Genomic DNA, 15,787 nt, shown 5'->3' with positions numbered 1-15,787 from the left:
CTTCTTTAGTGCAGAATTTTTTAACTCTCAAAACTGCATTTAATTCAAGATTTTTGTTTTCTTTCAGAATAGAAAAGAATTTTTTAATTACTTTGAAATATAAATCATTAATCACATGAAAAGACATTCATCTGCTTTAGTTATAAAAGAAATGCAAATCAAATTAACAATGAGACACCATATTTCATTTGTAGGATTGGTAAAGACAATGGGTAATTAGGTTGGTTAAGGTACAGGGAAGCCAGCAATCTCTTACGAAGCTCCTGAGTGTGTTAATTTGTATGATTATTCTGGAAGGGCAATTTGGCAACGTGCTTCAAAAGCTCAAAAACGCACATGTTCTTTGTCCCAGAAATTCCTCTTCAAAGTTTATGCCCTCAGGAAATTATCACACAAGTTTACAGAGATGTCTGCATACAATATTATTTATATAACTGGTTTATTGAATGTATGAATTCAGTGAGGTAAATACAGTCATGCATTGCTTGACAACTGGGATAGGTTCTGAGAAATGTGTTGGTAGGTGATTTTGCCATTGTGCAAATATTGTAGAGTGCAGAGTACTTACACAAACATAGATGGTACAGTCTGCTACACACATAGGCTATGTGGTATAGCCTGTTGCTCCTAGGCTACCAACCTGTACAGCATGTTATTGTACTGAGTACTATAGGCAACTGTAACACAATGGTAATTATTTCTGTATCTGAACATATCTAAACATAGAAAAGGTAAAATAAAAATACAATATAAAAGGTTTTTTAAATGGTATACCTATATAGGGCACTGTATTGCTCCATGAATGGAGCCTGCAGGACTGGAAGTCGCTCTGGGTAAGTCAGTGAGTGGTGAGTGAATGTGAAGGCCCAGGACATTACCGTACACTGCTGTGGAATTTATAAACACTGGGCACTTAGGTGATACTAAATTTATAAAAATTTTTTTTTCTTTCTTCAATAATAAATTAACTTTAGCTTACCATAACATTTTTACTTTACAAATTTAAATTTTTTTAAACTTTTGACTTTTTATAACACTAAGCTTAAAACATAAACACATTATATAACTGTACAAAAATATTTTTTCTTTATATCCTTATTCTATATGCTTTTATCTATTTTTTTAATTTTTAAATTTTTTTTTTAAACAATGACACAAACACACACATTAGCCTAGGCCTACACAGAATCAGGATCATCAATATCTCTGTCTTCTATCTCCACATCTTAACTCACTGGAAGGTCTTTAGGCACATAATTGCTAGATGGAGCTGTCATCTCCTATGATAATAATGCCTTCTGAAATACCTCCTGAAGGACCTGCCTAAGGCTGTTTTACAGTTTACTTCTTTTTTATAAGTGGAAGGAGTACATTCTAAAATAATGATTAAAAGTATAGGATAGTAAATATATAAACCAGTAACATAGTTGTTTATTATCATTACCAAGTATTATATTATATACTGTACATAATTGTATTGCTAGACTTTTATATGGCTGGAAGTGCAGTAGATTTGTTTACACCAGCATCACCACAAATAGTGAGTAATGCATTGCACTACATCATGATGACTACAATGTCACTAAGCGATAGTAAGTTTTTAGCTCCATTATAATCACATGGGACCACCATCGTATATGTGGTCCACTATTGACCGAAATGTCATCATACAGCACATAATTATATACTCTATTGATTCTCCCTTTCTCATTCCTCAAAGACATTGTCAGATACCAGAATGTGTGGCCTTATTTGAAACTTTAGTCTCTTATCCAATTCAACACTCTCTTCCTTCTGGCTGAACCATGGAAAGGGGCATAGTCTGCTCTTTCTTTCTTCCCTGTCCCATGCTCTCTGATTCTTGCCCTTTCTGTTGTTAGGGATAGGAGGAAGAATTAGAGAAGAAAAAAGGGCAAATGTTTTTGTACTTAATGACAATCATAGTTGTCCTCTGCATGTCAGGTTGTCCAGATGCTGTCTGTCTCTCTCAGGGACCATGTGTGAAATCTTCATGAAGTTGGTTCCCTGATCTCTTCCAACCCTTCCTCAGCTCCTGCCAATGGAGGTCCACTTCTCAGCCTCTGCTGCCAGGGTCCTGGTGATCAGCCTTCTTGTGTTGGGTATAACAACATGGTTCAAGTCTGGCCACCTTTCAAAGTGTCCTGTTGGCCCAAAGAAAACTTACTCAACCTTGACATGCCAAATTGAGATTACAGATTCTTCTGTTTCCAGCCTTTCTTGGTCCAGCCCCATCTCTCTCCAACCTTCCTTTCCCCTATGTCACTTGGTATCACCAAGACCTGCTGTGGTCTGACTGGGAAATGAAATGTCAGTATCCCCTTCTCACATACACTTCTAGCTTTACTTATTTGGCTGGATTTAGAAGTTCCCAACCAGGCTAGAAACTCATGGCTCCAGTGAGTCGTCCAGTCCTCACATTATTCTTACATAGACTAGACAGGTGAGTGATAGGGTATTAGTAGCCATTCCACTACCTCATATAAATTTTACAGGAATGTGTCTAGGGGCTCCTTGGGGACTTTCTCTAGCATTCTGCAATACTTAATACCAGTTGCTATCAGTTCTCAGTTGTGTCATTCACTGAGGCAACAAAAGCTCTATTCAGCATCCTTTTAACAATAAAAGTGCAAACCAGAAATAACCCAAATATCAAAAGATTAGTTGAATATAGTACATCCATATAAGTAAATATGATTTGGTGTTATAAATCACAATCCAATTCTACATTTATTGACATGAAAAGATGTTCTTGGTTTATTCCTAAGTGAAAAATGTTAGTTATAGAATAATATGTTTTTGTATATTCCTATTTACTATTGTGTAAAAAAATAGTACGGAGTAATGTATACCAAAACATAATCATGCTAGATCAAGGATCGGCAAACTACTGCCTATGGGCTAGATCTTGCCTGCCACCTGTTTTTGTAAATAGAGTCTTACTGGATCATGGCCATGTCAGTGGCTGCTTTCCTCCTACAAAGCAGAATTCAGTATTTACGACAGAGATCATATAGCCTGTAATATATGTGTCATCTGGTGCTGTATAGAGATAGCTTACCAACTATTATTCTAGATGATGGAATCATGGGTGATTTTAATTTTTTAAAATATTTGTCTGACTTCATTTTTAAAATTTTCTACAGTGAGCCTAAATTTATTATATAAAATATGTATCTGTTAATAAACCACTGAAACCTGGTTAGAAAAAAACTCATTACATTAAAATTAAACTCAAAAGTAAATCTTACAAATAGAATAACAAAAATTTGATTATAGCTTCCAAAGCCCTAATTCATAATATAAGACCTAAATTGCAGGTAGAATATTATTTTGATTGTTTTTCAAATTAAGACCCATATATGGACATGATTCTTCCATATTCCAACAGTATTAGTTCCTTTAAACTGCTTTTTAGAACTTCTGGCATGTTGTTTTTATCTTCTGTGTTAGCATATTAGCCCTCGGAGGCTGTTTTTGAGCAATATAATGTTAAATTTGATGAATAAGGTAGATTAATTTGAGTAAAGTTTTTGGAGTAAAAAATAAGGGTGACAAATTTTGAAGACTGATTTTCTTTACATGGTTTATCAACTAGGCATGAAAGCAGTCACAAAAATAAAGGTTTCCAAATGTTTGGAGCTTTGGAAAATAAGTGAATCAATGTGGAACCTCTGAAGGAGGCTATTTTGAAGAAATAAATTCACTTGGATGCATAAATTATGGATATTTGTTACAAAGGGCAATTCTGATGTGGCTAAGCAAATTTTGCTTCAAAATCCTGGAAGACAAAACCTTAAAAAAGGTGTTTGAGTAATCAGGAAATAATTAAGACAGTCAGAAGACCTGCTGATTAACATTAGGTGAGGGAATACTTGAAAATGGAATTCGTATTAACTAGAAGTTCCATATGACATGCATCTTTATTAAAAGAAACAGAAGTAAACAGTACATTAATTAAACTTTCAAATACACAAAATAAGGAGGCTTAAAAATGGCAGTAAGGAAAGAGAAATAATGTAATAGATTTGATAAAAATATCAAGTAATTAAGATGAGAAATAATAAAAGGCTTTGAAGATTTTAATTTTATATGTCCAGAAAGAATGCCACAATTTAAATATAAATTTGTCGTGACTTTTCTGATTTTAGGATCTGTTATATTGACTAGATGGTATCAACCCAAAAACAGAGTTTCCTGAATATAGTGAAACCATTTACATATTTCCAAAGTCAAAATTTTTCCTTAATATTCTCACAGATTAAGACTCTGGCCTATATGGGGGAAAAAAATCAAAACATCTAAATTTTAGATCATGTAAATGTTAAACACATCATGCTTCTCAATATGTTTTAAAAGGGAAATGTCTGCCTTTAGTATTTTTTTAATAGTTTTAAGATAGTCCCTGCCTTCTGGCTCAATTGACGTTAATAATAATATCTCCCATTACATTTGTTACCAGCTGTATGCTCAACTACCAGGTATTCACCAAGAAAACCCTAAGATTTCTAACAACTAAGTATTTCCTCATGTTTCTATGTCTAACCATTCACTTGCCAATCCTTTTCACCTCTATTCTAAGCTTATCTAAATTTGACCTTCAAAATCTTCAAAATGCCACTTCCTTAATGAAAAATGTCTCTTTCTTCCCAAGTAGAAGTTGTCATTTTCTGCTCTATGTTCTCATGCCTCTTAACAGTTTCTATCATAAATTAGAGGTCTCTGAATGACTATCTCATTTCCTCCTCCTAAACTGTAACATTCTTATAGTCTATTCCTACTTTATTTACTGTTCTCTTCAGTATCTAGCACATTATTAGCAATTAATATATTGTTAATATGTACTTATTAATGCCTAAATCACCTCTTTTGAAAAGAAGATATAAAAAGGAAACCTGTTTTTCTTAAAGAGGGATGTAGAGAAAAACATATAATTTTATATATCTTCTCAAAATAACCTGAATCAGATGACTGTTGAACAGGATAGATATTTTTGTTTAAGGCAAATATATTTTAAAACTAAACTGCACCATGAGTTCAAGACCAGCTGGACAACATAGCAAGACCCTGCCTCTACAAAAAATTTTTAAAAATTAGCTGGGCATGGTGGCATGTGCCTGTAGTCCTAGCTAGTTGGGATCCTAAAACAGGAGGACTCCTTGAGCCCAGGAGTTTGAGGCTACAGTGAGCTATGATCATACCACTGCAATCTAGCCTGGGCAACAGAGTGAGACCCTGTCTCCAAAAACAAAAATAAAAAAACCCTAAACTTTGTAAAACAATTGTAATTGTTTTATAATTGTAAAACAAAGCAATAGCTATTTCACATCTAGGGTGACTATTGTGTGCTTTTATATTATTAATGACATATTAAGTCCTCCTTTTGTGCTGAAAGATTAGTGTATCACATAGCGATCAGTTAGAGAAAACATTATGCTCCTTTATGCCCCCTTCTAATCTGTGGGACATTATTTAATTTTGATGATATTCAGTTTCCTCATCTTTAGGAAAAGAATCATCACTTTCAGCCTTACCTATTTCATAAGTTTTCCGTGAGAGATAATAAGATAATGTAAGTGGTAGCACTTTGTAAACTGTAAAGTTCTATATAAATGTATGGGTATATGAGGGACATTAAAATAGTAATATGAGAGAGAATAAGTGAATAAATGAATGATTCAGGTCAGATCCTTTTAGGTCAAATTTATATGAAATATCTTATGAAACGCTTGAAGCAAGGAATGATTTCAGTGTGCAATAACTTAAGTTTCCATAACAAGAAACTGAGTGATTCCAAAGGGGAAAATATTAAGATTACTAAATTAGTTGGCGCTTTATGAGTTCTATAAGATTGCAAATTCAATCTGAGAAATCCTTATAGATGAGAGATTTTCAAAACTGGCCTAGAATATTCTCAAATCAAAGTTACTATTACCAATTGAGAAGAATGATTTTATTTCCTTCTTTCTTACTATAGAGGTCGTTTAATAAAAGTCTAAGACCTTTTCCATCATACTTCATGTCATCCTGAAGTTTTAATACACTTGCCGAGAGATAATATAGAATGTGGAACCTAAGGATAAGAAAGGATTTCAGCATTCATTTATTCTAAACAACACCTACATCTGGAATCCCTCTCTAACACCCTTGTTGTGTCTAGTCTTGTCCCAGATGGATCCATCTCAGGGAAAGGGATGGAAATTGAATGCTGATCCCTAAACCAATTAGGCTTTTCTTTATGTTGTAGTGGAAATATGATCTCCCATAATTTTTGCTGAGTTCTAAAAGCTTTGGTGTAGCCATATACAAAACCTGTAACATATGCACAGAAACACCACATTGCTCTTGCTGAGTCACGCCTTCTCTTTCGGTCATTCAGGCCAATGGTATGCAATTCCAAATTAGCTAAGGCAATTAGCAAATATATTCTCAGTTTTAATTCCCTTTCTCTCTTAATGAGAGTTAATCAGCATATCTATAGACATTTTCTAAGAGTACCAGCTCTACTAGGATTAAAGGCCTGATGGATTTTGCTGTTGCCTACAAAGCTCTAGTTTCTTTCCCAAAGGAGTCACTGAACAGATCCTGTCTTGAAGAGCAAATGAACTTCGATGAGTTAGATTCTGTTCAAGCACTCAGACCCCTCGTAGCCTGCACATGGGCCTTGAGGATTATAAGCATTTAGTAGCTACATGATCAAACTACCAAGATGTCTTTTAAATGATTTGGCTAATCTTCATATTGTACTTATGGTTAATGTCATTATTTAAAATTTTAGATTTAGATTGGTGGTAATTAATAAGCATAATGAATGAAATCCTTGTCTCATTTTTGATAAGTTGCATTGCCTGTCAAAGAGCAGGAAAAACTTAACTAATCATAACCAAAATTAACCATGTTTCTTCCCTCCCTTCTATCCTGTAATCCAAAGTTAAAATTTTAACTTGGTATAAAAATTGAATTTTAACTTTATATCCCTGTCATAATTAAAACATGAGTAGTCAAATGAAACTAGCATGGCCTAATGACTTCTTCCATGTTACCATCATATCGTGTAACTGCATTGGAGGGTAGCTGCTTTTGTTATATAATAAAGACTTCCTTGTAGCAAGATTTACAAGTCATGGATATCAGACAGAAAGTTACCTGCTCCAAGTGGGAAAACAAAGTCATTTTTCATAAGTCATGATGGTCTTGGGTGACCTAATATGGAAACTGATGCCATGGAGTTCTGCTTAAATCAAGCTCTATGAATTAAAATCTGTGCTGCAGTAAAAACTCCATATAGGAATCAAATTTCTGTTTTTAATTCCTTTATGGTGATTTATCTATGTTTATATATGAGGCTTCAATAAAATCTCTGTGTCTCTCTTAGAAGATAAAGGGAAGTTAAAAGCCAACAGCTCCAGTCAGCCATCAAGCTCTGAAGGTGGCTCATTTCTCCTCAAATCTGGCACAACACCCCTGCCACCTGGAGCAGCCACTTCTCCCTCCAAGAGCACAAATGGAGCTCCCAGTACTGCTGCTGAATCAGAAGAAGAAAAAGCCAAAAAATTACTTTACTGTTCACTATGCAAAGTGGCTGTGAACTCCCTGTCACAGCTAGAGGCACACAACACAGGTTAGCAGCTATCTTTTGAATTTAAATAATGTTTATAACAAAACCCAGCTTTTCCCATCAGAATGCCATATCTTTTGTTATTCAAACATTAGGTTTGTCCAATGTCTTCTACTTTTTTGATTAAAGGAGTGATTTTAGAAAAGTATGATCATATGACTTTGGAAATAGCAAAGCAAAAGCAGATTGGAGATAAAACTTGTTCTATTCTTTATTTCCTTAAAAGCATCTAATACTTTCCAAAACTCATTTTGATGAAGTGACAGAGATGTAGATAAACATTTATGCACAATGTTCACTGCAACACACTTACAAGAGAAAAAATTGAAACAACCAAAATGTCCACTAGTAGGGAAATATTGAACAAATTAGAGTAACTCAATATGATAGAATATATTATTCAGCCATTAAAACATAATGATAAGAAAATATGTACTTAGTTTGCTATGTGAAATTTTCAGGATATTTAATTAATATGATCGCAATTTTGAAAATATATTTTTTTAGTAAATAAAGAACCTGAAAAGAAATGTGCTAAAATGATAACAGTGGTTACCTGTGAGTGGTAAAAATACAGGTAATCTTTATTTTCTTATGTTTCTCTATATTTTGCATATTTTCTTTATTATATGCTTCTATTTTCTTTCCATTTTTTACGCTGAAAATGCGTGAAATTTAAAATCAGCATTAAAATGGTCATGAAAAAAGCATCGTGAACTTTAGCTAGCCTGAAGATAAACTTCTCAAGGATAAGTAAACAAAGGGCTTCATGTAGTTCTTCAAATAGTTTTTTAATTTATGTCTCTTTCTGTCTCAGGATCTAAACACAAGACCATGGTTGAGGCTCGTAATGGGGCTGGTCCAATTAAATCCTACCCTAGACCTGGATCAAGATTAAAGATGCAGAACGGCAGCAAGGGATCAGGACTACAGAATAAGACATTTCATTGTGAAATTTGTGATGTTCACGTTAATTCAGAAATTCAGCTCAAACAGGTAATGTGTCCTGAGTTAGTATACACTGTTGTTCGGAGTCACCACTTGATCATGTATCTCCTCATCTTCAAAATGGTTCTCACTGTGTGCACAGTTAAATTTACTAACCTTTATAGGATGCATGCAACATACAATATACAGGTGTTGTGTGGAAGAAAAAATCGGTAGCAAATATTTGAGCAGGTTGCAGGCCAGGTGTCAGAGAAATGAGCACAACAGTCACTGGAGCTTGCAGTTGAGCAGGAGCTTCTGGTAAGGTAAGTGAGATGTTAAGCCTGTCTTCCAAGGACTCAAAATCTGGTGAGGGAGAGAGACTCAGCAGTGACAGTGGTAATACCAGGCAAAATCTGATAAGGACTATAGAAAACAGACAAGACACAGAGAGACAGAGAGGCATGACAATTGAGAGGAGAGCAAATCTTAATTTAAAGATCATAGTGATTTAACCCAAACCCTCTTGTAACTATGGGCCTAGCGTTGGAAATGGAGAAACCATCTACCTAGACATACATTTTACATGGAATCAAGCTCACGTTTAGATTCAGCTAATGCATCAAACTTTTTTCAGCACATTTCTAGCCGAAGGCATAAAGATCGAGTTGCTGGGAAACCACTGAAGCCGAAATACAGCCCTTACAACAAACTCCAGCGGAGCCCGAGTATTTTAGCAGTAAGTTTACCTCACCTGCTTACCTGTTTGGTGGGGTGGCCTTGCTGGGTTGGGCAGCCACTATGGGTAAAGATGGCCTAGGGACTAATGGTCATTAAAGATTCTGAATTAAAATAGCCCTCACAGAAGTTTCAGAACATACTGCTTAGTTGCTGCTATAGGACACCCTGAAGAAAACTTCCTTAGAAAAGAGAAACTAAACCTCTTTGAGAACTAATACTTTACTCTTTATCAAGACTTTTTCAAAAGATTACCTTCTTTAGCATATAAACATAAGACAGGTGATCCCTGAGGAATCCTAGGATGTGTTGAGTCTGGAAAGAGGGATTGCTTTCATAAAACAAAAATCTATCCATTTAATTTAATATCCTGCTGCTTTCTGGCAATTTTTTTTTTTTTTGGTACGAGACAGTAAAGTGGTATTTATATTGCACTCTCTCTCCATTCTATCAGGCATGTTAGTAATCAGTCTGTCTTACCTGTTCTCAAATGTGCTGTTTTCAGTTTCTTTACAAAAAATACTAGGGACTCCAGCAATAGGTGTCATATAAATACCCAGATGGATGGATTTCACAATCTCGCTGGGACTGGGCCCAGTGCAGTGTTCAGCCTGCAGATGAAGCTGGGACTGTCCAGCTGGAGGTGATCCTGAGATTGCCTTCCAACTTCTCCAAAGCCTCTGCGCGAAGCTGCAAGCAGGTGGTACCTGCAGTAAGCAAATCCAGCTCACAGTGCTCCTTCTGATTGCAAAAGAGAGAAATTAAGGCTCGATTTCTTTCTTCACAGGAGGATTCCACCCTGGAATTCCTTTAAATGGAGATTTTCTAGCCCATTTACAATCATTCCCAACAACAGAAATTTGAATTAGCTGTGATTTTTCAAGGAATACTCATGAAGTGGCCAGTGAGAGAGGTGTAAACTGACTTTGTTTTCTTGACTCTTCATGAGTCCCTGATGACCTGAACCCCAGGTAGCTAACCTCAGTGGCCCTTAGCTAAGAGAAGTAAAGAATCATGCATAGTCTCAAAAAAAAAAAAAAAAGCCTCTCTAGGTCTCATCATGGTTTAAGACAAGTCTGAATTTTTAATTGAGCTCCGTTGCCTAAGCAGAAATCTTCTTGATATGTTTGGTTTTTTCCCTGCTGAGCAGCAGCATAAAATAGCTTTAGGATCCTATGCAGATTTTTTAAAATTTAAGACATCTTAATGTTGGTGTTTTACTTAGGGAGAGATGTCTGTGGAGCTGTTATCCGGAAACAATGTTTCCACCCCATTCCTGGTTTTCTCCCTCCATTAGGCAAAACTTGCATTCCAGAAAGACATGATGAAGCCTTTGGCCCCGGCCTTCCTGTCCTCGCCACTGGCGGCGGCGGCAGCCGTGTCCTCTGCGCTGTCACTCCCGCCCCGGCCGTCGGCCTCGCTCTTCCAGGCTCCAGCCATTCCTCCAGCTCTGCTGAGGCCGGGCCACGGGCCCATCCGCGCCACTCCCGCCTCCATCCTCTTCGCTCCGTACTGACGTCTGAAAGCCCCGGACGGTTGAGGCCAGTAGGAAAGTGGAGAAGGAAAGCCAAAAGGATTCGTCAATTTAAGCATTTTGTGTTGCAGTGCCCCACCCAAAACGCAGCCTATCCCACCAATCCCCAATTCCAAAGAAAAATCACTAGATCGAAGAGTGCTTTCGTGGACCGCTCCTAGAGTTTAGGAATCTGAGCAGAATAGGCTTTCTCTCCTATCCCCTCCCCTCCCCAACCCCATTCAATTTGTGTATCTGAGATATTTGGTTTCTTGAAAATGTATTGGTCAGAAAGAAAAAGAAAGAAAATTATTCTCTATTTTTCCATGTGTGTGATCTGACTTAGAAACAATATGGAATATTTTCCTGACAGACTTGAAAACTAGGATCTTCCTCAGATGTCTGTAAATAACTCTGGAGTCCAACTGGGCATATTCTAATGTGGGACAAAAATGGATGAACACAAGTGCTTACTTGTGGATACCATCTTACCAACGGATCACAGCGTTTTCTTTTTGATGTACTATTGTTGACAGGGATTGTGTACTGTTTTAGACCCAGTACTGTTGTATCCTGTGTAGTACTAGATCTGTATCTCTTGTCTGAATTAAACATTTTTAGTTGCTGTGTAAATGTTAGGAAGCAAATTAGCTTTGAATTTTCTCTGTAAGAGAACAAAAGATAAAGTAATGTATTTTCTTTATTTCACATTTTGTTTGGAGATATTTAAACGAAATAGAAAGCCATATAACATAGCTATAATTACTACCTATCTGCTATTTTTGTTTAACTTATTTTGTAGCTTACTCACCGGTTTGAGTTGCTAAGCAAATGTATACAAACAGAAAAAGAGCTTCCTAAATTGCACATTTTTGCACCTCTTGTGCATTCTGCAAGAAGACAATGAATCCATGTATTTCTACATAATTATCTTCTTCATTTTTAACCTGTTTTCATTTGTAATGATGCTACATAATTTTGTGGCTCCCTAATGCAATAATGTACAGAAGATAAAACATTTGTAATTGAACAATTTGTCTTTCTGTTCACTGAATATGTTGCAGGTCATGCTCCCGTGCCCCCCTTTCTAAGCTGATATCAACAAGACTGGAATGTTTGTGATATCAGGGGCAAGAGTTAGCATAAAACAATAACATAGAGAGAACTCTTTTAGAGCATCTATATCTGCAATCTATAAATGGTAAAATGTCTGTGTATTTTTTTAAATGTACCTTTTCAATAAAAGTACAAAAAATAAAAATCTGTTTGTATTTTCAATGTTATTTTCTTCTGAGACATGTCCAATTTGAAATCATCCGATGTAAGATTTTTAGTAGGTACAAAGATTGCTTCTTACGTGGCACTTTTGGCTCTTATTTGCAGCATATTTATTTGTCATGTTCATTCATTACTGTTCACAGCATCTCCTTGAAGTGAAACTCTACTGCTATTTTCTCTCTGAATCCCTAAGAAGTTGGGCCAAAGTTGTGAGTTTACTCTAAATTATAGCAGCAACCTGGGAAAAATTTGTGACTCTCTGGTTTTTTAAATTTACTGCAGTTCCTCTAAATCCCTAGCTCATCTTTATTAGTGTCCACAGCATTCATGGACAAACATTTTTTTAGAGAATTTTTTCCCACTCCTCCCCCTTCACCTTTTCTAATCAGCCCATTCTTCTTTTCTTTCACCACATTTTATTATTTTTTAAGTGTAAAGATCAGTACATCACTATTTGTTCTGGTGATTTATTGCTGCTTAACAAACTTCTCCAAAACTTAGTAGGTTGAAAAAACAGGCATTTTATTATGGGTTACATCAGGATTTCATGGGTCAGGAATCCCAGCAGGCTTTGTCAGGGCTGCTCTTTTGTTCCCCATGGCATCAATAGCCTTCCCTTAGTAGTAATCAGCCGCCAGGTGGGCTGGGCTGGAGGGCCTAAGACAGCTTCACTTACATGTCTGTGGGGGCAAAGATCGCTAGAGGGTTGGGTTGTACTGGAATGGTCTACCAGAGGGCCTACCTGTGGCCTCCCCAGCCTTGTTTTTGTCTTCTCAGGTAGTTACACAGTAGCAGGGAAAATATTTTTAAAGGCCTGGATGAAAGTCAAAAGGCTTCTTAAGGAATAGTCTTGAAACTCCCAGCATGTGACTTATGCAGCATTCTATTGATCAAGAAAGTCATTGAGGCCAATCCAGACTCAAGGGCAAGAAAATTAGATTCGACTTCTCAATGTGAAGAAAAGCAAAGAATTCGCCACCATCTTTAATCTACCACACTGGTACAGAATTTTAAAGGAAATGGTAGCAAAACTATTACAAATCCTGTTTCTCCTGACCTTAAGCCCAAACCATGTCAGTATTTTAAAATGAGAAGAATTGGATGGGGGTAGGACTCAAATTTTTACTTCTAAAAAATCAAGGCCAGTAGATGGCAGTGTAGCTGCGATGCATGGCAATAGACTTCTAACAAAGTTTATCCAATTGTTTGAAAATTGTTGGCCTTAACATTCTAAGCTCCTAATCAGGTTACTTTTAGGGTCTAGTAGGATTCCAGTTTGACATGCAGAATTTTAATTTTTAAAAAATAGGACTCATTTGAACTCTAACCAATACTAGTTACACTTAACCTCGGTTGGACCTTCAGACGTGATTTATAGACATCCTGCTCTGAGGGACTTAATGTTTCAGTTTAACACTTTGGAGTACTTTTATTTTTATGGACTTCAATGGCAATTATATTTGATTTATCTTACATTATTCTGTATCTCATTAAAGCTTACTGCAATCCTTAAAAATTTTTTAATGTCAATATTTAAATAGACCCAGGAATTTACTGATTAGATTTGCGGAGTTAAGATTTTTAAAATTACCTCAGGGAAGAAGTACAAAAGAATACCAATTAATTTAAAATGCATGCCTCTAAAAGAAACCATGAGTAGCTCCAAGCAATGATTTATAAAACACTATTAAATAGATATATCTTATCATCCACCCTGAATTTGAGATGCCAGAGTGGGTCAACCCAGAAGGGATATACATTTTTGAATGAACGACCCTTCCTATGCTATTTCTAGTGGGTGAAGAATGCCGCTCTACTCCACTTCATGTGAAAATTAAAAAACATGCTGCTTCCTCTGACATAGACCAGCTATGATCTCTGTAGAATCTGAATACTGGTCTCAGGTAGGGTTGCCAGATAAAATATAAACTACCCAGTTAAATTTGAATTTCAGGTAAACAATAATTGTTTAGGATAATATTTATTTTAAATAATTTTCAGTATGATATTATACATAGCATAAGCATGTACCATAAATAAGTATGCAATATTTGGGACTGACTTATACTAACAGATTATTTGTTGTTTATCTGAAATTCAAGTTTAAGTGGACATTCTGTATATTTATTTGCTAAATCTGGCAACCCTTTTCTCAAGAGCATTCCTCTTCATCTCAAGTACCATGATGCCTCAGGAGAGAAATGACCTCTTGGGTATTAAACATAACATAATGTTTTTTAAAGGCGCATTATGAAATAACACTCATAAATAGACAGATGGAAGGAATTTGCGTTAAATAAAAGTTAATCACATATTGACATTAGATAGGACCAGCACAAGGGAAAATGTAGCTACAGGTGCTTCTTACTTCAAGTTACACTGACACCTGTATAACAAAATTAAATGATTGTAAAAGGAAACAACAAAATTCTCATCTGTATATGCACCAATCACACCACTCCTGATTGTCTCCTTTTCTGCCCTAAGATTTTCAGAGCAGAAATAGATATGGTCTTGTAGAATTTTTCTTTCAGAAAGTACTTTAAGGAAAGCTATACTACACTCAATGTTATTGAAAAAGAAGCAAAAGAAATTCCCATTGGAAAAAACAAAAGAGAAAGAGCTTCTAGAACATGAGGTGGAAATCCTGTTGTGCAAAGACTCCCAAAGAATCCAAAGAGACTCCCCAAGGAGGTCGAGTTTGGGGATCTTTTGGGAAATGGGTACCCACTGCCTGGGGCAGCATCAGAGAGAGGGGTCCTGGGGCAGGGGAGAGATGGCCAGGAGCTGTCTGACAGGCAAAGATTAAGTCAGCATCACAAGGCATACACCCTAGCTCAGCACATACATCTCCTGGTAACAGGCCAGTGAATTTCTCTTCACCTCTGTAGGTTGGCTGTGTGGATTCTGGCCATCTCGTTACAGTGTTTCTTCCATCAGATCCTTGTTTTGCTAATATGATGGCCCTCAATATCAGAGGTGACATAGCTTCTTTGGGAAAATATTAGTTTCTGGTACCATGATGGGTTGAGGAGAAGCTGTGTAGTGCAAGAGCAAATTCCACAAGGGATGCTCATCTTTGGCTCCTTCCTTCCTCCAAGTAATTAGCTCCATGGGGGAATTCATCAGGGACAGGAAGAGGCAGGTTCTCTGTAGCAATGAGGTGTGACTAGAGAATTGCCCTGAGATCTTCGGCTAAAATTTTAAAGCCAGAGTGCTCAAAATGCATCAAACTTCTGGTTGTCAAATAGAATTTCTTCCGTAGGTATAACGAAAATATCTTCATGTCATATTCTGCATTTTAACAAGTCACTTATACAGATAATTGGACAAGCTTGCCATTAAGCATCTGCTTTTTATTTTTATTATAGTGAAAAACAAAAATTAGGATACAGGAGAATTAAATAAGAATAATACATAATTTTCACTCAAAGACCCGGATTCAAATCCTGATCATGTCACATACATGTTAGTTCTGTGATTTTATGTCAGAAAAAGATTGTAATTTTCCCAAAGCCTCAATTTTTCACATATATAAAATGTTAAAATTTGTATAATGGTATTCAACTCACAGGGTGATTCTGAGAAGCAGATAAAATTAAACATGCGAAAATGTTTTTGTACATTATTACATGCTATACAAATTTTCATAGTGAATTGATAAATAAAATCAATAATTTTTCTCATTTTAAATT

General features: G+C 36.0%; 1 protein-coding gene across 2 annotated transcripts in view; it reads left to right on the top strand.

Annotated features, from left to right (window-relative positions):
* ZNF385B (zinc finger protein 385B) overlaps positions 1-12,075 on the top strand; it is a 380,819-nt gene extending 368,744 nt beyond the window's left edge. For both annotated transcript variants that reach the window (XM_012650808.1, XM_012650809.1), the window contains 4 exons: positions 7,394-7,639; positions 8,454-8,632; positions 9,201-9,302; positions 10,599-12,075. In XM_012650808.1, the coding sequence (XP_012506262.1) occupies positions 7,394-7,639; positions 8,454-8,632; positions 9,201-9,302; positions 10,599-10,817 (746 nt within the window). In that variant the 3' untranslated portion in view covers positions 10,818-12,075. The remainder of the gene's footprint in view (positions 1-7,393; positions 7,640-8,453; positions 8,633-9,200; positions 9,303-10,598) is intronic.
* The last annotated feature ends 3,712 nt before the right edge of the window (positions 12,076-15,787 follow it).

The sequence above is a fragment of the Propithecus coquereli genome, unplaced genomic scaffold, assembly GCF_000956105.1.
Source record: "Propithecus coquereli isolate 6110/MARCELLA unplaced genomic scaffold, Pcoq_1.0 Scaffold34, whole genome shotgun sequence".
Lineage (NCBI taxonomy): Eukaryota > Metazoa > Chordata > Mammalia > Primates > Indriidae > Propithecus > Propithecus coquereli.
This window is presented reverse-complemented; position numbering and strand designations above follow the sequence as displayed.